The sequence below is a fragment of the Aythya fuligula genome, chromosome 18 (assembly GCF_009819795.1).
Source record: "Aythya fuligula isolate bAytFul2 chromosome 18, bAytFul2.pri, whole genome shotgun sequence".
Taxonomy (NCBI): domain Eukaryota; kingdom Metazoa; phylum Chordata; class Aves; order Anseriformes; family Anatidae; genus Aythya; species Aythya fuligula.
In genome coordinates, this window is record NC_045576.1 from 44,280 (window position 1) to 67,387 (window position 23,108).

The 23,108-nt window shown below is 37.5% G+C and overlaps 2 protein-coding genes across 2 annotated transcripts in view; one reads left to right on the forward strand and one right to left on the reverse strand.

The window, feature by feature from the left end:
* Positions 1-856: 856 nt before the first annotated feature.
* On the reverse strand, positions 857-19,435 carry GSG1L2 (GSG1 like 2). Its single transcript, XM_032199900.1, is given in 6 exon segments — positions 857-1,112; positions 5,390-5,501; positions 10,574-10,726; positions 13,248-13,295; positions 14,977-15,295; positions 19,424-19,435. Coding segments are annotated over 6 exon segments (900 nt in total).
* Positions 19,436-20,312: 877 nt separating this feature from the next.
* The window catches only part of GLP2R (glucagon like peptide 2 receptor), a 49,327-nt gene continuing 46,531 nt past the window's right edge, over positions 20,313-23,108 (forward strand). The window contains exon 1 of the mRNA XM_032199813.1: positions 20,313-20,417. Within this exon, the coding sequence (XP_032055704.1) occupies positions 20,313-20,417 (105 nt within the window). The remainder of the gene's footprint in view (positions 20,418-23,108) is intronic.

A 23,108-nucleotide genomic window follows, 5' to 3' on the forward strand; every position in this document is an offset into this window, starting at 1 on the left:
GTATGCCTGATTTATGAGGACTAAAAACAATGCTACTTTCCCATCCTTAATGTGACGGTAGATTATTCTTAGACCAATCAAATTTTTCTGACTCTTTCTGACACAGTTGTCAGAAAGATATATAAAGAATTACATATGTGAGTTGTGTGATGCCTACAACCTTCCAGATTTCCAATTATCTTCCCAGCTTTTTCAAATGAGTACTAATTACAATGAAAACTCCTTCCTCATATTGACCTTTCTTTCATTTCACAGCAAAACCTACCCATATGCTTCAGGTGAAGACTCATGACTCATAAGCTGTAATACACCAATTTTCCTGGAAAGATTATACTTTTAATAACAAACTTTTACAAGCCATGCAGACATGCACAACGTGTGAGCTGCTTTATTTGCTGCCCTGCTGTTGGTGGGGTTTCCGGTGTTGTGGTTTTTTTGTTTGTTTGTTTGTTTGTTTTTTGGTTGGTTTTGGGCTGTGGAATTGTTGTTGTTGTTGTTTTGTGCTAATAAAAAAAATAATAAGAGAAATCCATAGTGCTCTGAAATACTAACAAACTCACATACCTTGTATTAGCAGTTAGACTGATTAAAAATCAGAGGAGTAGAGAACTTGTATCATTGGTTTTTTGTTTGTTTGTTTGTTTTTTGTTTGTTTTGTTTTTTCTGAACTACAACACCTGAATCTGCTTTTCCCACACTAAGACTTCCTTGAAACATCCATGGGAATATCTATTTTTTAATTATTATCATTAAGAAAAATATCCAATGCAACACAAATGTACATTTTATTAGTTAATACTAGTTCATTCTGATCTAATATTATGATTCACAGGATGTCTTGAGATATGGTTCAAATTTACAGAACTGAAATAGTGGCCAGGTGATGCAAGTCTTTTACTGGGTGTGCAGGGTCCTCTGTAGTGTTGTGAAAAGAGTTCACATACACATTGCAAGCTTTCTCTGGAGCTGCATGATCTGGAAACTTGTATTTAATCTTTAAGCTCCTTTCCAGTGTTTTTCTTTTGTGCTTGAATTCCAAAATAGTTTTTGTATATTTGTTAATAGTGGTGACAGCTGCAGCCATACAGCAAGCGAAGGAAGCCCATGCGAGGCTATAAACAAAAAGATTTATTAGAAATTAGCAGAACATTTTCATATCCAAGATCTTCAAGTTTATTTTAGAAAATAATGCACACAAGTGATTGTATCGGTTTATATTATGGAAAGAGGAGCATGGTCAGGGAGGAAGTCAGACATTTGGTTAATGACCATCCATATACCTGACTTACAGAATGGACCTCTCTACGCTTGTAACATTCACATTTAATATTCTTGTTTAATGAAACCCTGACTCTAATTTCTCTGTTTACTCTGTTTAGGGTTCAATATCAGTAAGAGGAACTGAGAAAAAATGGGAATACTTAAAAAAAAATAAATTGATAGGTGCAGTTACTGAGTCTAAAAATATCACAGGTGCCACTGAGAAATAATGTGTGCCAGTTATCCAGAAATATTAAAAAGATGGTACAATTTACTAAAGATGCAGGAAATGTCTGCACCACTGAGTGGGCAACACATGCTAGAGGTGTAAGATTAGCATGCAAAAGTATGGTCACAGTAGAATGAATTAGAGTTTACAGTGGAGAAACTTACCAGAGTCCTTAACATGGCAAGGTCAGGATAATCAAAATGTGTCCATTAGTGGAGAAATCAGTATAAGAAACTCTTGTTAATTTATCATTTGCCTCATAGCTGTTTGTTCCCATATCCTTGCTGTAGTTCAATGAACTCATTTATGTTTTCTTTTTAAATAACTCTTTCCTTCTTTATTTCTTTTTTCTGTTTGAGTGTTATTTTTAGCCAAGATTGGTTTCCAGGGTAATCAGACATCCAGATGTCTTGAGAGAGTTTGAGAGCAGTGGATTATGGCATGTAGATATGTAGGACCTCTAGGAACAGGAAGAAGAGGAAGCAGCTTAAGCTATATTTTCTCCTGAAGTCAGCCAAAATATACGCTGAATTACTATCTCAAATCTGAGGATAAGTGGAAGTGCTCTTGTAACAAAGAAATAGCAAGAATAGGGAAAAGCCAGCAGAAGCAGACAGAATGCTTCATCATTCAAACAAAGCACAGATGGGACAGCAGACCTACCTATGGTTATATGTAACCTATGGCTTAAAACAACCATGTTAGAGAGGAGTTGAAGATGGCAGCAATGACACCAAGTTTTAGCCCCTGAGATTAGATGAAAGTGGCAGATCTGCAGTAGGCCTAACTCATGTAGCAGGTATTTTGGCTGAATAATTGAAGCACTGTAGCTTTAGTAGTCAAATTGATATAACTGATACTTCGTGTTTCATGCACAGCTTTTGTTAAAGATGCTGTTCCTGATCAATCTGTTAGAGCCCTTTGAAGGATCCAGTGAAATAAAGGGAACAAACTGCTTTCAAGAAAACTTTTAAAAAGGCCTCTTACCAAAGACTGAATGAAATTAAGCTCTTATGAACAGGTGCTCCTATATACCAATGCTGTGTCAAAATATACAAAACAAAGGACAGGAGTAAATTGTTTCTTTTGACAATGCAAAGAAGGTATTGGTGGGATTCTTCAATGTTTTCACCAGAACTTTTTATTTTCCATAAACAGTAAGGAAAAGAAACATCGACTAAGGAGAACCAAGGAAGGACATAAGCAAATGATGTCACTGAGAGAGGCAGAGGATAAAGTGGAGTTTGGCTGCAGTGGAAATTTAGCTTCAAGAAGTTAACTGTTTGAACTCTGCTCAGAGACCAATGGCGAAGGGGAGATCAATCAGGTCAACTGGAACAAGAGTAACTATTAAAGAAGTAACTAGTTATTCCTCTGGAAAAAAATAAATACAGATAGAAGCTCAGCTGGATTATTTTTCCTATCACTGCACAGAGTATCCCATTTGAAGTATGTTACAGGAATTTAGAACAGAGCAACTCTTTAGAGAGAAAATGTCTCCTGATGTAAGGATGCATTGATATGAGAAACACAAGGAGATGGAAAGACTCACCAATAACAGAAATATCTTCCAACCTCCAGGAAAGCTACCAAAGAATAGAAAGAGAAATATGAAGAGATTTATTGAAAAGACATTCAGGGCCACCAGAGACTGAGCCTACCTGTCACTACCAGTTCCTGTGTTTTAAAGGAAAAAGGTCTTCATGCCTTCTGAGCCAGGTGGAAGAAAAATCATCGCTACATCGGCTGGATGTGGAGAGGGGGAATCTGTAGCAGGTGGAAGATCCATGACAGAAGATAAACAGTTCTCGTAGGCATAGCTGTTCCCCTGAGTCTGGTGGTTGAGATGAAAAGCTGCTGCCATTGGCCTGATTCCCTGTTTTCCTTGACTCTTAGGAAGGTGATGTTAAGAAGTTCCCAGTGGTAAAGCAGTAAAGTCTTTTCCTGTGCCATTGCCTGTCTATGTCCTTGTCATGGTTTTGGTGACATTGTTGGCCACAAGTGGATGCCAGGGTGATTAGAAATGGAGTGTTAGTTAAAATCACTAATGCCCATGTTTTGATATCTGTTCTCTTTCCTTGCATAAATAGTGTAAGAAACCTTCCCCTCTCCTCTCCTCTCCTCTCCTCTCCTCTCCTCTCCTCTCCTCTCCTCTCCTCTCCTCTCCTCTCCTCTCCTCTCCTCTCCTCTCCTCTCCTCTCCTCTCCTCTCCTCTCCTCTCCTCTCCTCTCCTCTCCTCTCCTCTCCTCTCCTCTCCTCTCCTCTCCTCTCCTCTCCTCTCCTCTCCTCTCCTCTCCTCTCCTCTCCTCTCCTCTCCTCTCCTCTCCTCTCCTCTCCTCTCCTCTCCTCTCCTCTCCTCTCTCTCCTCTCCTCTCCTCTCCTCTCCTCTCCTCTCCTCTCCTCTCCTCTCCTCTCCTCTCCTCTCCTCTCCTCTCCTCTCCTCTCCTCTCCTCTCCTCTCCTCTCCTCTCCTCTCCTCTCCTCTCCCTCTCCCTCTCCCTCTCCCTCTCCCTCTCCCTCTCCCTCTTCCTTTTTTTTAAAACTTTTGTTTTAAAAACAAAACAGCCATTGGGAGAGTACTTATGGGAGGCTGGAGATAAAGGGTCATGCAATAATAAGGGAGGTCTAAATGTAGGTTATCAGAAGAGGGACAATATTACACATGGAAGGAGATAAGAGGATAGAAACCAAGGAAGACAACTGGAGGGAGGAAGTGAGGTACCTCTATGTATGGTTTTATTTTCTTCTTAGATTATCAAACAGGGTAACATAGCTACCATTTAGGCTGAGTAACAGAAAGAATGTGAAACTTGATAGAAAAAAAGAGCATGCAATTGGTTAGGAAAAAAAAAGACAACAGAGACACCATCTTCCTCAATGTCTTTCTGTATGCATGTACTGATGTCTTGGAAAGTTTCATGATGGTACAAGCATTTCTTTGGGCATTCAGTGGTCCTGCATAGAGTAACTAGAAGGCAGCTGTGAAATCTTCATCTGCTAAGTATGTGCCATATAGTGAAAGGACAGGTGCTCAGGAGGGGAAAGCTGACTGTAGTGGCAGAAGTGGTAGATGTGACAATGTTGGTGATAGTTCTGACAGTTGAGCTGGTACTGATATGTAGACAATCAGCCTGAGCTGTCCTATAGTGACCCAAATGATTGGGCCTGATGGACATCTGAGTTAACCAAATACAGTTGTTCCTACTATTTTTCTCAGTTATGGCTGGGAAAATGACAGCTGTTTCCAGCTAGTGCCATAAGAACATTCAAATGTTCATTATTGATCAAATTTGAATGGATTTCCAAAGGTACAACAAAGACATCTCTACAGGAAAAATCCACTTCATAGTCCTCGTTTTTAATAAGTTCACTAGACCTCCTCAGAAAATTATGCAATTATTTACAGGGTCAAAAAAAAATGTACTTTTACCCAAGTCTGTTCTTAAAAATTTGAATAATTTTGACTGCAATGTTCCAAATACAACAACCTGAGGCATGCACATGCTAAAGAAACATTCATCCTAAATGGATAAGGCCAGCAAAGTTCTAAGCAACTTATACAAGGCAGTCTTCCTGGGAAACAAAGGTACCAAACCTGGGTCTTATAAAAATGGGTAATCTGATGTGTGTGGAAAAGAACCTCTGCTTCACACAGAACAGTCAGAGGTCTAAAGGATGTCTAAAAGTACTGTCTAAAGGATGATAAATGCAAAATTCACATGCTTATACATTTTATGCAATAATCTAAGACTACTGAATTTGGACAAAAACAGCTAAATATTGAACTGTGTTCCCAGGACTGAAATAACATAGACCCATTCATTATAGTACAAAAATGTCTTGAATATAGGATGAAGTGACTGAAATGTAATGGAAGAACCAAATGTAAACCAACAAGTACCAAAAGGACCAGCCATAATCCCACGTGTGAGGTCTCCAGTCTTCAGGACCAAGATTTACAGTCATTTGAAATACAGTTGTATACATCATGTGAGCAACCATGCCCAGAAGACCTAAAAAATATAATGAAAGACTATTAGAAAAGGTAAACTGATGACATTCTTCTTAGTCGATTTATTGCAGTTGTCCCTTGAACTCCTAAAGAATATTTTACAAAGAACCTGTAAGACACTGAAAAATACAAACTGTATTTATGTGTCATCGATTTACCAGTACAACCACTAGTACAATCCTTTGACACCTACTTTGTATGCTTTGAGAATCTACGGGAGCAGTGGGACATGCAGTCCTTAGATTTTGAAAAACAATAAAGTTATTTGTTATCACCATCTGAAAACCTACTACTTAGTAATTCAGCCCTAAGCAGGAATCAGCCATAACAACAAAGTCTCAATCAGTTGCATTGCATAGGTCACTTTTCCCTCATTTTCCTGTCTTTCAGTGGAAAGATTTTCAAAGGCACAAGTAATGTTTGTACCTTTGTAATGCTTGTACCTGCACTTTTGCAGTACTTTAAATGCAACAAGATTTATCAACATTATTGAGGTGAATGAAAAATTGAAGATCACTAAATGACTATTAAAAAACATTGAAAGGCTCAATTGTGAAAGTAGCATATTTATTAATTTAATTTTCAAAATTCCTACAAGGTCTCTTCATAAGCCTAACATTTTATTTTCCAGCAGTGAACTTCCCTATGAACTTTTTTGTTGTTGTTGTTCCTAGCTACATTTACAAATCCATAATGATCTTAAAATTATCAAACATCCCACTGTCTAACATACATGAGCTTCTCAGAGCTGACAGCCCCCCACCAAACTCACAAGACCCAATTTGTTAGGTGTTCCCAAAGTAGATCTTTTTCATGAATTCTTACAAAACAAAGCAATTGCTAGTACACAGAGGCTCTCAGTCTAGTTCATAACAAGTGAGGACTAACCATGTTCTGTCTTCAGTAGTCGCTAGGAAATGTCCTTCCCTGAAACACTGGTACTCCTTGAAACAGGCAATCAAGACAGCTCTTCTGTACAGTATAAAGCCAAAGGGCGTCATAGTGTGAAACACAACTTTGGTAGTTAGCTGACACCCTGATACCACATTCCTTAATAAACTGAAGAAAGATGTTAAACTGTAGATGTAGGGATTAGAGGACTGATGTCAGCTATAGAATCATTAAGGTTGGAAAAGACCTCCAAAATCATCTGGTCCAACCATAAGAATTGTTCATTTCTCACCAGAAAGATGGCATATCATAGTCATTTCTGAGTTAAAACAAATATTTCTCCTAAATCCTCCAGTCTGGTTGCCTAGAGATGTATACACTTGAGTGTGAACATGAGATCTTTCACTGGAGCTCCCTCCTTTTAGCTCTTGTATAAGAATAAAATTTCACACTATGACTTTTTTTAGGTCAACATATTCTACATCAGTTAGAACATACATTATACATTTTATACAGTCTGAGCTAAAGACTGAGGGAAATCAAACACTGGCACACAATGGTTAAATATTATAACTGTTTTCTTAATATGTGTGTTTTCACAATAGTTAGAATTATGTAGCTACAATTTCCAGTAGCTGAATTTTAATTTGCATTTTTGTGCTAGAATAAGGAACGTGTCATTATAAGAAATCACATCTTCATTTCAGATTAGAGTGAAGGAAACCTTAAACCCTTTCCTTGATAAGGCAACTAGATTTGATTTATATTTACAACAGATTTAAACAACTAAGACATGTTTTTCAACTTTGTATTATCTCAAGAAATGTTTAAAATCAGGGAACATCTGAAATAAACAGCATCCAGTAAAATCTTGCTGTGTAACCCTCCTCCTGACCTTTTCTCAGTGCAACAAGGGATAATAAGAAAGGAAGGCAGCTACACACACGAATATATAGGAACACAACCCTTACTGATAAATTATATGGGAGGCAGTGATAGAAACCAGACCTGGTCAGTCAGATTCATTGATGAGGGCATGTGAGAATATGAACAAAATTATTCCAGTAAGAATATCTGATGGAGGAGATTGTCAACTGGGAAACTAATAGAAAAGGTAGAAACCAGAAAACAAAGTACACAGACTTGACAAAATAAATATGGAGACAATGACAAGGAACAAACCTCTCAGTCACTCTAACTGATTAGCTATCAAGAAACTATAGGTGCCACTTCAAGAAGGTCAACTGGGACTTTGCAACTGATGATCCTATAGACCAAGGGGCTCAGGACTGGGAGGGGTGTGGGATTGGTAAAGCTCTGCAGAACCATGACAGTATGTGCATGGGAAGGAGAACCAGTGAGTAGCAAAAGGGTGGGGGGTGGTGCAGACTGTAGTCAGGCTGTGTGTGAAATTGGGTCAGTCAAGTGTGCTTGTCTGGCAGAGCCCTGCATCTGATCACTGCAGTCTGTCCTACCATCTTTTCATATGAAAACTTTCTCTTATGTATCTCTCTGTATATTTACAATGTCTATCCTGTCTGTATGTGGGCTGCAAAGACTAAGTGCCAGCTACGCGGAGGTCTGTATGTATGAGTGAAATTTGGTGCCAGCTATTGGAGTCAAGCATCTATTTGATGCTTGACTCCAACAGTCAAGCAGCTATTGGAGTCAAGATGGAATCAGGCATCCCTGTCTGTGGTGCCAGCTACAGAAGTGAGTGACAGTCCTAATGTCAGTAGCTGGAGGGGCCATAGCTCTCTGGTTCTAGGGAGGGTCCTACAGACTTTGAGCCCCAGGTGCAAGCTACTGGGGTGACCAGTGTGAATGAACTGGGTGCCAGCTCCTGGAGTCAGAGCGAGGGTATGGGTGCCCCTGACCTGTGGTGCCAGCTACTGGAGCCTGTGGGGGTCCTTCACTACCAGCTACTGAAGCAAGAATGATAAATGTTCCCAAAAACAACTGTCAGCAGAGACAAATGTAACTGTAAGCATGATATGTGTGTGTATATGACTTGAAAGGATTAAGTACCAGCTTCTTGGAGGCCAGTCTGAGTTGAATTTAGTGGCAGCTACTGGATTTAGGCTGGGGTTGTGGGTGCCTGGCCTACAGAGTCAGCTACTGGGACCAGTAGGGTCCCAGTGCACCTGCTGGAGTGAATAGGGTCTTCTACTCCCCGACACTGGGGCAGGAGAGGTGAGTGTTCCCAAACCAACCACTGGGGAGAGCAGGGAGGGGGAAAGGAAAGGGGCTGACATGGGTCAGGTGAGAGCCAGGTTCTGCACTGGCAGCCAAAATGGGGCTATGCATCACAGCCTCTATGCGTGGTGCTGGCTTCTGGGGGCTGAATGCACAGACAACCTGGTATAGGGAGGTTGTCCATGTGCATTCACCAGCAGACTTCAAGCTAACCCAGTCAGCAGGACCTCAGGTTTGGGCTGAGGTGTAAGGAGAGTGGAGAGTCAATGCTGGTTCTTCCAGGGATATTGCAAAGTTGGAATGTGTATGAGAGCTGCATGTTAGCTGCAAGCATCAAGCTGGACCAGCCAGTGAAGAGGGGAGCCATGATATAGGTAAGGGGGTCAGGGATCTAGACTGGCATGCTGGACAGACAGAGGGGCTGTACTTGGAGACCCATGAGTGTGTGTGTGCTTGCAAACCTAGAGAGTGCTGTGTGTGTGACTGCACAGGTCCTGTGCCAGCCCAAGATGAGGAAAGGGACTCAGCTGTCTGTGTTTATGTTTTATGTGAGTCCTCTGTGGAGGACTGCCTTGTTCAAGGCAGTGCCTTATCTGTGGCTGTGTCAGTGTTCTCTGTGTGTCTGTGTGTGTCCTGTGTGTCTCTGGGGCACATGCTTAGCATTGCTATTGGCTGAACCTGCAAAGGGGAAAGGCAGCTGTGTCTCTTGGTCTGAGCAGACACTATGGGTCTACGGGCACTGGACTAGGCTCTGCTGGCCAAGATGGTGGTTTCCACTGCCAGAGCGACTGGAGGAGGTCATCGCGCTCTTTACATCACTTAACAAAGCTTACTATCCTTTCTTTCAAAATAAACTTGACAATGGATCAAGAGATACAGGTAGAAATGTTTCTCTGAAAAGGTAGGCTTATTTAATCTATTATTATTACTGTTATTATTATAGTCAAGTTAAAAATCATACTGTTTTACTAAGTCTATAGCTGAGGTTCAAAATACAGAAAATCTCTGATCAATAGGAGAAAAAATATTTTAAAACTGTTTTTCAGGGAATCTACTGATAAATCACTAGTCAAGAAAGATAATGGAGACTAATTTGAGTAATTAGTAGAATTGGTGAGAAAAAAAAAAAACAAAAAAACAAAAACACACATTTTTTTACCACCTAGACACCTTTCAAGAAAATCATTCAGAAGAAAGGAGATGTTCCAGCAGGTTCTCAGAAATCATAGAGTTTGGGTACCACTCTCTGTCCTACAGGGAGCTGAGATAGAAACATGAAAATGTGCAAATGTTAGCTAAAAAAGAGGAAAAAATGACCTGCTGTCTGTTGCAGGTGGGAGCCTAAAAGAAATTATGAAAAACTGTAGCAGTTGAGACTTTATATGTGGCATGAATAAGCATTTCCAACAGTAAAGCTTGGATTACTTTTCCCAGAAAGGTCACAGAAATTTTTTTTACTTTTATTTTTTTTTAAACTGCAACTTTCCTCAGTAACAATTGTTTAACATAGACAAAATTACAGAGTAGTTCAGGCTGGAAGACACCTTTGCAAGTCTTCAACCTCCAGAGCTCAATAGCTCAATGCATGGTCAATGCCGAGTTCAGGCCAAATTGCTCAGGTACTGATATATTAACTTCTTCACCATGAGGACAGACAAGCAGTGGAATAGACTCCCCAAAGAGTCTGCAGGTTTTTAAGATCCAGCTGGATACAGTCCTGCTCAGCAAGCTTGTCCAATCTCAGAGCTGGCCCTGCTTTGAGCTGGAGGTTGGCCTAGGGTACCTTCTGAAGTTTCTTCCAAACTGAATTTGCCTAGATCTCAGTGATTAAATAGCACTGGATTAAGAAGTAACATGGATAAATGAAACAGTGTCTCCATAGGTATTGTTATAGTTTTTAATCCTGGACACTGTTATTAGTCTTCAGTTAGAAATCTATCAATGTTGAATTTTCTTGATGTAATAAATTGAGATATTATACTGTACCTGCAAGTATGGTGACTACTGCAGAAAAGGCGTTGATCTTTAGCCCATCAATGACACTATGATAGCAACACATTTCTACTGACATAAGAACAACTCCAGTCAGAAGCAAAATGTTATACAGTAGCTCTGCTACAATAGACAGCCATAAAACCCCTGTAAAACCAAATTAATAGCACTGATATTATAAGCAGTCATTCAGTATTTTCAACATTTATTTCTTCTTCTTTTATATTGTTTACACAAACTTAAACAAATGGTCAGAGACTGTGAGGTTGTTGTTGTAACATCTATAGAAAGACAAACATGGTCAACACCATAAATTGTTATTCCCTCTGCAGATTTGGCCATTTAGAAGAAGAGCACTTGCATGTTCCTGCCGTACACTTAAGTTTACAGTACAAGGTCAGGCAGTAAATTTTTTATACACAGTAGTTACCCTAAAATTAACTTGAACAAAATTAATTTTAAAAAGGGGGAAAATTTTTAATAAATGTTCATAAACAAAAGAATTAATTTCCAGTTATCTAGTTGTTGACACCACAGCTACTGTGTCCAGACTATACCAAAACAGAAGACATTCATCTAACAAACTTCAAAGGCCACATGCACAGCCACATGGCCTGAGGGTCTAGTCATTAACTAAAATATTCCTTTTGTGTTTAGTTTCTCACCAGGTAAGCTCTTGTTTTTGGACAGAGAAGCCTTCATGTGCCCAAACGCTCTCCAGATTTCACTGAGATTCATGGTTCTGGGTATTGCTTAATTCAGTTCTCCCTGGATATCTGTTGATTACATCTTACTCAAGAAGTTAATCTTCCTTTGAAAGATTATTAACCTGCTGTTTTATTATTAACATGATAATGTCCCATTGGCTGGAGCAGGCAGTCTTCTTGTGTCCATACAGTAGCAAGAGCTGGCCAACAACTGATTGCTGAATCTCACAGACCATCTTAAGAACAAATTGGTATGTCTTCAGACGTCTAGTTGTAGATTCAAATAGTGATCTAATATGCATTCATATGCATATATGTACTAGGTATATATATATGCTAACAATCATAAATTTAAAATGAAAACATTGCTAAGATGTAATTTATAAGTAACTACTATGGATTATTATTGTCAAGCTATACATGGGCAAGGTCTATTTCTAAAACAAATCTTTGTCTCAGTAAAAAAATAAAATAAAATAAAATAAAATAAAATAAAATAAAATAAAATAAAATAAAATAAAATAAAATAAAATAAAATAAAATAAAATAAAATAAAATAAAATAAAATAATTTTGTTCAGGAACTCCAGATGTTACATTGTCCAGCAGTGTGGGCTTCCCCAGCTATGAGAACTTGCATCTAAATATTCTTGAATAGTGAGCCATTGTTACACATGCACTGGGTAACTGTGATAACACCTGTGTACATTGCCTTGTCTAAGGATGATAAATTCAGAAAAAGTGAGACTGATGCATCCCAAGTCTTGTGTACACTGCAGTCATACACCTTTGCTGATCACAAACTCTTTTCCTTTGTGCAGGACAAGAGCCTTTATTTCCACACAGTAATTCACTGCCCAGGGTTAGCTTCACAGTGTGGTTATCAGGTACCAAGGTGCTGTATTAGGTCCCTTGATCTAACTTTTGGATGCCTGTGGCCACTCTCCTGGTCACAGAGATAATTTCTTCTCTGTGCCCACCAGTGGTTTCATGTGTAAGTTGCTCTCAGGCCAGGGCCCACAATTCACCCCTCCTTTTCCTTTTAGAAGATCATGACTCTGTGGCTAAGAACCATACTATATGGTTTTTCATACTATAAACAGCTCTCATACAATAAACAGTTGTAATTATTTGTGTATAGTGACATAGATGCAATAGAGGGAGGGAGAGCTAGCTTTCAGATATCATCTTTTTTCCCCAGGGGTTGAAAACGTGATCTAGAAAGTAGTCCAGTGCCAGTATCCTGGATATGCAATTTCAACCCCATGGGGAAGAAGGAGGATTTTTTTTCAGGACCCATCACTTCCAAAATGATTGATTTAACCATTTAAATTATAAGGATTACATGGGAGGGTTGCTCTTTCAATAGTATCTGCAAGCATGCATTGTAGGAATAGGAACTGTTATTTGAAAGAACAAGGCTAACTCTATGCTTTTAGGAGGTATCTCTGGGTTGCAAAACCTTGATGAATGGAAATTCTTTCTTATAGTTCTGTGTAGGGTGCAGGAAGAGGATTCAGACTGTCATCAAGATTGGCTCAGTCCACAGTACTTCTCTCCAAAGTCCCCTCAGCACATTGCCTGGCCTTTTTCACATGCTGCCTATCCTTCTGCCCTCTCCAGGCAGTATAGTGCCAACCCCAAAGTCCTAACTCTGAATTTGGAGATTTGAGGAGAGAGGTGGCAAAAACTCAGAAATCTTGATTTTCATTTCTCATAATTAAAATATACATTTTTTAAATTTCCCATTCAAATTGAGTAGATTTGAAAGACATTGACTCAGATTTCAAGTCCTGTGGACTTTATTTTGATGTTTAAAAACTAAATAAAGGACAAAAACTGTGTGGGATTAAAACACACTTTTTTTTTTTTTTTTTTTTTTTTCAAAACAACATACGGAGTATTTATATTGGTTAATGTGATCAGGAACATTTTATTTATATTTAAAAATTGCATATTTACCTCGATCAGCAGCTGGAGCTAGACTGACAAAACTTCTACATTTCTCACCTAAAAAAAAAAAAAAAAAAAAAAAGAATTAAAATAAAACATACTTTTAAAATAAAATTAATTATGATTATATATTCTGTATTGATCTAAAGAAACAGATTAATAGAATGCAGAAAATAAAAAATATATCACAAACATACAGATTAAGATGACCACGATAAGCTATTTCTGATGTGTGTTTGTACACACAGAGTCCCTGGTATGTGGACATTCTCCTGGAGCTCAGATCTTTATCCATTCAGACTGTTTCAAGGCAGAAACAGAGTCACACTTTTGTGGTAAAGTTAGAGAAAGGCTTATAATTTTATTTTTTTTTATCCAGAAGGTTGTACCTGTGAAAGTCAGAACTGGAAAACTAATGATTTACAAAACTGCATGCCATCCTGCCTGTGAAGGAAGAACTGTTTGCCGTACAGCAACAAGACTGATGCTCACACAAATTTCTTACAAGCTTGACTGCTTTGTTTTTTTTGTGTGTGTGTTTTTTTTTTTTTTTCCTATAAGCTTTGATTTTCAAACCCATGTGACCTCTTGACCCCTGTGCAGCTGCTTTGAACAAAGCTCTTGTAATTAATTTTGCTCTGCTCTGAAAATACAGGGTGGTTTGTTGTTTTTATTTTTTCAGCTGCTAACTGCACCATGTATGAAAATAAGAACTGCCGTAGCAGACAGACCAATTCCAGACGGATTCCATGATCCCAGCAATATCCACCTAAAAGATGTCTTCACTGGTAGATGTCTTGCTCTGATCTATGACATCTACCCCCTTAAAACTGCATGATGTACAAGATCTTCTGGCAGAACTGGTCCTTCAAGAAAGTCAACCATTAAAATATTTTCATTTTGTTGCACAGATAGCTGACGACTCCTCTGAAGTTTCATTCAATTTGCCACTGCTAAACTAATCAGAATGATAAGTGGAAAAATCAAGTGCTGATTTGTATTTACCATACAAACACTATTTCTAGAACCAGTTAAGCAATTCACATACACAAAGATCCAAAATTAACTTGAGGTTCTCTTTTATGACAATTTGCATTCATTCCACTGATATTTACATAGCAAGAATGAAACCCAGTCGAATGCCTTCTTTCATGATTAGTGAGTCTCCAAATTATGTTATAGCAAGGTGAAAATAACCTTCTTGTGCTTCCCTTTATTGAAGGTGAGATCACAGTAAGAAAATGAAAATACCTGTGCTTAAGAGGAAATCCATGAAAAAACTTAGGTATCACAGAATTAATTGGTCAAATGAAAATCCATTTTTTAATATATTTTTTTTTCAAAGAAGCATATTGTGCTTTTAATGTTGCACCTGTAACATCATTCAAGACAAATATGTTCACTTTTGCCTAGAGGAGTAACAACATCAGAAAGAATAAAACACTTCCCTGTTAAAGTAATTTAACTTGCTGTTTTATCTAGAAGTGTATGACGTTTTTCATCTGTACTATAATCTGTCACTATAAAGTTCTTTACAGAAAATAATATATATTTTTTTTTTTAGGAATTGAACAGAAAGTACTCTCTAAGATCCCCCTTTCCAGAGTAGAGCAACTTTTTAAGGATACTTTTTCTTTTAAAATACATACATGATATTGCAGGAAAGAGGAAACTCACACCAAATAAATAGAAAAATCTCTGATTAATTTCTGAAGTAAATGTACATATTTCTACTTACCTTCCCCATTTATAATTTCTTCACAGGAATACCATATCCCAGCATGAAACTTTCGGTCAACAAACTTGTCATCTCCTGTCTCCCAGATATATTGCACAGCATTACTGTTGTTGGCATCAGGGCTATTAAAGCGGATGCAGTGATCCCCTTTGTTCTGTTCTGTACAGAAAGGTTTGGCAACTTTTCTTGTCCCTTCACACCAGTAACTGCTGCTGAATGCTGTAATAGAGAAAACTAAAGAGAAAAGACTGAGAGAAAATGCTGCTGAGGCTCTCTGCTGTCTTGCTGTGCCAGGGTCTAAAACTGGCATCCTTCAGGACTGCAGTATTAATTATTCTAGAAACAACCTATTATAAAGCTATGTCTGCCTGGTGAAACACCTGCCTGTGTTTACTATCCCAATCTTTTTTCCTGTCAGCAAAGTGTACCAGCTTAGTAGTTAAGACAGAAAATAGAGATATGGGCATAAGGAGAAATCATGTGGCAGAAGAGATTAAGGATATAGGACAGTGTAATTTGGCACTAATATCTTGTGAAAGAAATACGAGGAGAAGAGATAAATTATAGTTTGGCCTATGAATCATAGGAGAAAAAACACAAAGAACACAGAAGCATAGGAAGTACACCAATATACGATCAGAAAAAAAAATATTTACAGAAACAAAATTCACATACTTACCTCGATCAGCAGGTGGAGTCAGACTTATGAAGCTTCTACATTTCTCACCTATGAAAAAAATAAAATTAACCTTGCAGTTCCAAATGCTCCTGTTACACAGAACATTGAATTAAATAGAATACAATCAAGAATCCTACTTTAAAGAAGTTCTTAAAGAGATGAAAACAGTTGCTAAGTTAGAGCATTTCACGGCATTACATCGTTTCCCAAGACCACTGGGAAGGTGAGCACACTTGTCTGAAGTTCTACCAGTTACAAATGAAAGTCATAAGTTACACATTTTAGCTAAGGACAGTATTCTGGGCACTGGCCAGTTCGCCTCCATGAACACATAATTGAAACCTTGATAATGTTAGGTGAAAGAGTAGAGAAAAGGCTGTATTGTCTTAATTTTGTCTGCCCATCTGTTTGTTCACTCTGTGAAACAGCTATTTTTTCCTTCACCTAAGAAACATTTCCCATCTTGACATGTTAGAGATGTGTCTTTTTCTGCCTATTTGATAATGCAAAGGATTTTAAACTTTTTCTTATGAAACGAGTGAAGAATTTTGTGAAACCTTGTGTGGAACAGTTGTTGCATGATGAGATATTAAAAAAACATTTGTGCTAAAAGGAACAAGGGACAGGGTCCCTGCAAAACAATGCACAACCTACAGGAACAGGAACAGGTCAAATCCACCTGTCCCTGCTGTGTAAGTGTATGAATATTATTATAAAAACATGTGATAAAAAAAAAAAAAAAAAAAAAAAAAAAAAAAAAACAAACATAAAGAGCAGGAGTGTAATTAGATTATCACTTTGACTGTAAGGTCAAAAACATTCACTAAGGGAAAGTGACACCACAGGACAGAGGTGTATCTTTTAACAAAACCCATTCTAATTTTTAAGACAAGAAGCTGCTGGGGAAATAATGAGTCCATAAAACATCAGTACTTAGTCCTCCTAAAATTTGCAGGCAGAGGTATATATATGGCCTCTTATGTCATTTGTTTATTCTTCCTATCATAGGATTTCCACTTTCTTTATGATTGTGGGAGTGATGCACATAAGCAAAGGACTTTGAGGACCTCCTTAGTTGTTTTGTAGCCTCATCCAAGGCCTAAGAAAAATGGAGGGAATGTTTCCACTCCCCAGCTGCGCAGAGTTCCTATTTTCGCTTATGAAAAATTAAGCTTGAGGAAGTAATCAAGATTGCTGGTCAGGTATCTTCCTTTCTTGAATATTAGCACTTAACCATTCATTAATTAGTGGCATTTCCAAAGAGAGTTTGTCTTTAGATCAACTGTAAAATTACATCTGGAGTGAAGGCAGGAGCATGTCTTAAAACAAAATTGATCCATATAATTGCTCTTTTTTATGAGCCTGGCTTACAGATTCCTTTGTATTCAATGTATCTGACAACTTGAACAACAGAAATATTGTTGCATTCTTAGTACCCATTGACATATTGATATGATTATGTGACAAATACGGAGCATTTTTTTTTTCTTTTTTTTTTTTTTTTTTTTTTTCCTTTGGCACAAATCCCTTTTCCTTGTACTGAAAGTCTCCTAAAATGCCATTATGTGCTACAGAAAGGTGTAGTCAAGATGAAAGATGCTGAAAGCAGAGTTTAGTATATGCCCTTTCTTGCATTGATAGATCACCTGGAAACCATATTAGCACTACAAGAGAGGAAGGCACCTGTTTACCATATTCTGGATTATGATTTTGGGGTTTAGTAGAGCACTCCAACAAAACTGATGGTGTTAGAGGTATCAGGAGATGCAAAAACAGCAAAACCATAAATGATGGTGCTGAGGAAAGCAGGAGACACAAAGGTGGACCTTGGTGTGAGAGCAAAAAAGAGATACAAAACCTCGTAATGTGGGTCTCCTTCATTGACCTAGCCCTGGGTATTTTTAGCTCTAAAGAGAGACCACAAAGCTTGATCAAGCATAAATGATGATTTTAGAAAGTGAATAGGTAAAAACAACTTGTAGAAGTTGAAAACAGAAAACAGACCACTAGCTGCCGGGTACCAGCTATCAGTAGAGCAGATGGGAGGTATTGCACGGTCCTGAAAAATATCAAGGATGTATTGTAGAAGATCCTGTGAATCTGCTCATTTAGGTTCTAGGTATGCTTCATGATTTCTTTAGCATCGAGATATATATGGTGGTCTCAAGAGAGCTCCAATGCCAGAGCATTATTCGGGTTTGCTGTTTGTAACCTACTACAGAGTTAGTTGATCTTACTCACATGACAATTAGAAAATCTGCATTTATCGCTTGTAGCAATATACAGCTAAACAGTTGCTCTGGGTGTTTTGAGGTGCATCTTCCTGGTCCTTATAATTACTGTTAGGTGTGGCTTTGGGAGGTTGTATACACAGAAGAACAATTCCTGGACACAGGCACAATAGTGACAGCAGTCAACGCCCTTGCTGCCAGGCCTCTCTAGAATAGGATGGTCCATTTCCATACTGAAATGCTCGTCTCCAGAGCACTTTCTCGTTCCATGTCCCAGCATATTTATGTACCACATCCAGGTTTCATATAAAGATTGCATATGGTTATACATCATACCCTTCCACCCCTTGATTCATCTAGACAAAACCTTGGGCATGTGAGTGGGTAGTGAGTCAGGACACACCCACTGCTGATAAATATTTAATATCCTTATCAATGACATAAACAATGGGGTCTAGTGCACCCTCAGAAAGTTTGCATATGACACCAGTTTGAGTGGTGCAGTCAACAGAACAGAAAGAATAGATGCCATTCAAGTGGACCTGGACAAATTTGGACCTGGGCCCATGTGAACCTAATGAAGTTGAAGGTGCTGTACCTGGGCTGGGTCTTTCCCCACCATGAGTACAGACTAGAAGAACTCATTGCGAGTAGCCCTACTGAAAGGGATTTGGTGGTTCTGGTGGATAAACAGCTTGACATGAGCCAGCAGTGCACGCTTGCAGCCCAGACAGCCAACTGCACCCCGGGCTGCATCAAAAGATCAGTGACCAGCAGGTTAACAGAAATGATTGTATCTCTTTACTCTGCCCTTGTGATACCTCCCTTGGAGTACTGCATCCAGGCCTGGGGCCTCCAGCACAAGAAGAATGTGGATCTATTAAAGCCACAGAGGAGGTCCTCAGAGGAGGATCACAAAGATGTTCAGAGGGCTAGAACATCTCTCCTATGAAGAAAGGCTGAGAGAGCTGTGGTTGAACAAGAGAAGGCTATGGGGAAGCCTCATTGCAGTTTTTCAGTACTTAAAATGGGCTTATAAAAAAGATGGAGAGCAACTTTTTGCTTAGGCAGGCAATGGCAGAACAAGAGGGAATGGTTTTAAATTAAAGAGAGGAGATTAGATATTGAAGGGAATTATTCACTCAGGGTGGTAAGGCACTGAATCAGGCATCCCCAGGAAGCTGTGGATGTCCCATACCTGGAGGTGTTTAAGGCCAGGTTGGATGGGGCCTTGGCCAACCTTGGGAGGCATCCCTGCCCATGGCAAGGAGTTGGAACAGGATATCTTTGGTTTCATTCTACCTAAGCTGTTCTATGATTCTATGGTTCTATGATTCCATGACTGCTGGACAGGTTGAATGATTGTATTACAGAGTTTAGATATAGCCTATGTCTAGTGTTGAAAACTGGGCTACCACTGGCTCTATGGTCTTAGTGGCATATCTCTGCCCCTTCTTGCTCAGCTGTATGGGAAAGGTACATAGAATCTTCCTGTACCAATAGCAATTCTGGAAATGAAGAAGAAGGTAACACCTACCTGACTCTCCATGCTGTCAACTCAAAGCATAAACCAGACATGAAAATTATTGTACTGCAAATGGACTTTTTTCATTTCATGAGTCTACATATCATATAAAGTTATTAATATTTTCAGGCTTTCCTCTGAATCTAGAAAAGCTGCAAAAAATGTTTTGAAAATTCAAGCTGAAATTCATTGGCAGCTTCTCAAAACTTGCAGCTGACATTGTGAGAAAACTTTGAACATTACAAAAACTGCAGTAAAACTTGAACTGCTGGTTAGATTAGGTTTTGTATATTTAGAATCTCTTAGAGAAATATGTACTGGTGGTACATATTTGATGAAGTATGATCAGAAATGATTAAAACAGCTATTACTGAGCAGCTTCCTATCAACTAACTTGATTCAGAAACCTTCCTACATTTTTTTTTTTTTTTTTTTTTTCATTCTGGGTCATCTTTTAATAGTTTCATGTGGTATGTATAAATATATGTATATATTCATGGAGCTGTATTCCATTCTTGCAAAACCACTGGCAAAATTCCCATGAAGTTTCAAGGGAACAGGATCAGCCCTTTAATGTTTTAATAGTTTTGTGACTTCTTATTGGCTAAGGGACAAGCTGCAGTAAGCAGACTTTCTGTAAAGTTTAGAGAAAATTATCTGTGCCTTTAATCAGAAAAAATACAAGACTTAGTTGGAGTCCATCAAGCCTAGACATTCTTGTAGACTTCCAGGCTTGTTTGTAAGAAGATTCTTGAAACGGTTACACTTGTAAAAGAAGATCATTTTTGTTGTTGTTGTTGTTTTGTTGTTGTTTTTTTTTTCTTTTTTTTCACAGGACTGGGTGATATATTTGATCTATAGCAGAGGGAAATAGCAGCATATTGGGTACAAAATTATTAGAATGGGCATGATGACACTTTTTGGTCTCTGGTCCACCATGGGGCTCTGGTCCAGAATATCTGCTGGACCTGCCAGCTCTGTCATGATATTATTTCTAGTTAAACAGGTAAGCTAATTCAATAATTAATAATTAGCAGTATAAAGCTATCACACAGCATTTTAACCTTCACTGCATGTTTGTTTCAAAAATAGTTCTGATATAACAATTAATGTTAAAATGAGTTATGAGAAATGTTGACTGAGAAGCTGTAGAATTTTGTATCGTAACTCATTCTGAATAGGTAGTTTATTACAAATTTCTGCTATTAACATTGATTCATACAGTGAATAAGTTGTGTTTACTTGTGTTTATACAATTTCTTTTCATAACAATATTGATCATTATTATTTTTATTTTACAGCTTGCCTCAGAGATCAATTTCATTCTGAAATATGTTTATTTTCTACTATTTTTTGCACTTGTATTCTAAAGTCACCTTAGGTTTGTTTACAGAGCTACAGCTTAGCCTTTTAGACATATATGAAGAGTGAGTGTTACATCTCCAATGCAAGTCGAGGTTATTGGTGTTGTTCTGCACCTCAGCTTCTTAAGAAGGCTAGCAAAAACTATATACAATATTTACTTTTATTTCTTGTGGAGCTTTAGCAAACTGTTCACTTCTATTTCTTATAAATCTATAAAAACTTAAAAGCATGTTTCTTCATCTATATTGTCTTAAAATTTTAAGAACTTTCAGTATTTAATGATAATATCTCTGTGTAATTCACTTAAATGAATTTTTCTTTTTCTTTTTCTTTTTCTTTTTCTTTTTCTTTTTCTTTTTCTTTTTCTTTTTCTTTTTCTTTTTCTTTTTCTTTTTCTTTTTCTTTTTCTTTCTTTTTCTTTTGCTTTTTCTTTTGCTTTTTCTTTTGCTTTCTCTTTTTCCTTTTCTTTTTCTTTTGCTTTTTCTTTTGCTTTCTCTTTTTCTCATTTTCATGTTCATTAATGTGTACCATTAGTTCAGTAACTTTAAAACAAAAAATCTTAAGATGTTGCAGTAAGTTCCAATTTGTCTAAAAAAAAAAAAAAATCTATATAAATTTAGGGTAAATTTATATGAAATAACTATACAAGAAAATGAACACAATATATAGGTTTATGTTAAACCAAAAGTAGTAAGTTATTTCTATCCACTTGTCCTACACTTAATTCCACAGGAAATATATTTGCATGTGTATGTGCTGTAAAGACTCTAATTTTGCTCCTTTTCCTTTTTTATCCTGAAAAAAAAAAATTACCAGGAGACACATATTCTGATATTTTATTATTATTATTATTATTTTATTAGAAAATATTCTTATTGCTTTGGGATAATTGAATCTAGAACTTCTTTCATATAAATGAGAATAGAACTGAAGCATCTCTCAGTTTTTTGAGAAGCTTTGAATCCAGTCTTGACCTAAGTGCTGGTGCCATCAATATTAACGAGAAAATCTCCCAATGAGTTTTGTGAAGTCAAAGTTTTACAAGACTATAAATCACCGTGAGTTACTTTATTGTAGTGTTTCCTGTAACTTGTTTACAACAGATCATGTAAAGAAATGTGTATTTTTTTATATTTAACAATAAAGAAAAAACAATAGTCATATACCACTATATCCACATGTTCTAGCAAACACCTCTAGAGATATGAAATCAGAGTAAATCAGGATGATGGATGAAAGAATGAATAATCCTTTGAACTCTTACATTATTTCTAATTCATTCCAAAATTTTATTATTTTTTTTCTAACCATAATAGCATTGTCCAAATAAACAAACAGAACCATTTCATTTTATTGTTGGCTTAGTATAAGAAATTTAAAAGGTGAAATCCTGATTAAAATGTAGTCAGTTATTTAAAAAAAAAAAAAAACAGATTTAAATCAGTCCGTTTGCAACTTTGGAGGTTTATTATTTTAATCCACCTTTTAAACAAGAGCTTCATGCAATGTTCTCTGCTTATTTTTAAGCAGCTGTGTCAACTTTGTGCACCTTGTGTGCTCTGAGTGAACTAAATGAACTTAAAGACCCTTCCAGGAAAGTCTGATAAAATTTCAGTGCCAGTGAACTTTGGTGCAAGCGTTTAGGACTAATGTGGTTTATATATTACCAGCAAATTGTCAGACATTCTGAAATGAAGAAATGTCCAGTTTAGGTCAAAAGGTCACAGACTTTCTGAGCTTCTGTCTTGGACTTTGGTATTCAATTTCTTCTGAGCTTAAAGTTCTGTTTAAATGCTAGAGTGCCTTAATGTCAACTGAAATGTAAAACTGAGACAAAAAGCCATGTTTAGCTGCATGTTGTCAGAAAGTGAGATCACTTTAAATTTACCTAAAAGCTTGAGAGCATGCATTTAAGTTTTGGTAGCAGAGTAGCACAAAATTTAAATCACAATCAAACCTCATTGGGATCTCTAATCACAGACCCATTTCAGATGCAGAGTGATGTGTCATCTCTTTTTAGAACACACCCAGAGAACTAGGCCTTCACACATGGTGAAAGCAGGAAAAGTCCCTATGATCACAGCAGTTATTGCTGTACTCCTCACATTGACTCAGGCTGTAGATCTTCCTCTTTCTGAGAGAACCTGCACTCCTTTCTGAAGAATATTAATGACACAAATATAAGATACAAAATCTGTATCCTTGTCCTGTCTCTTTGATATTTTTGTTGAATCCTTTTCGCTTAGCTAAACAGATACAGGACATCAAGGTGTCTTACCTCCTTAATTTCCCTTAATTTATTTACTTTTATCAGAGAGTCTTATGGCAGAAA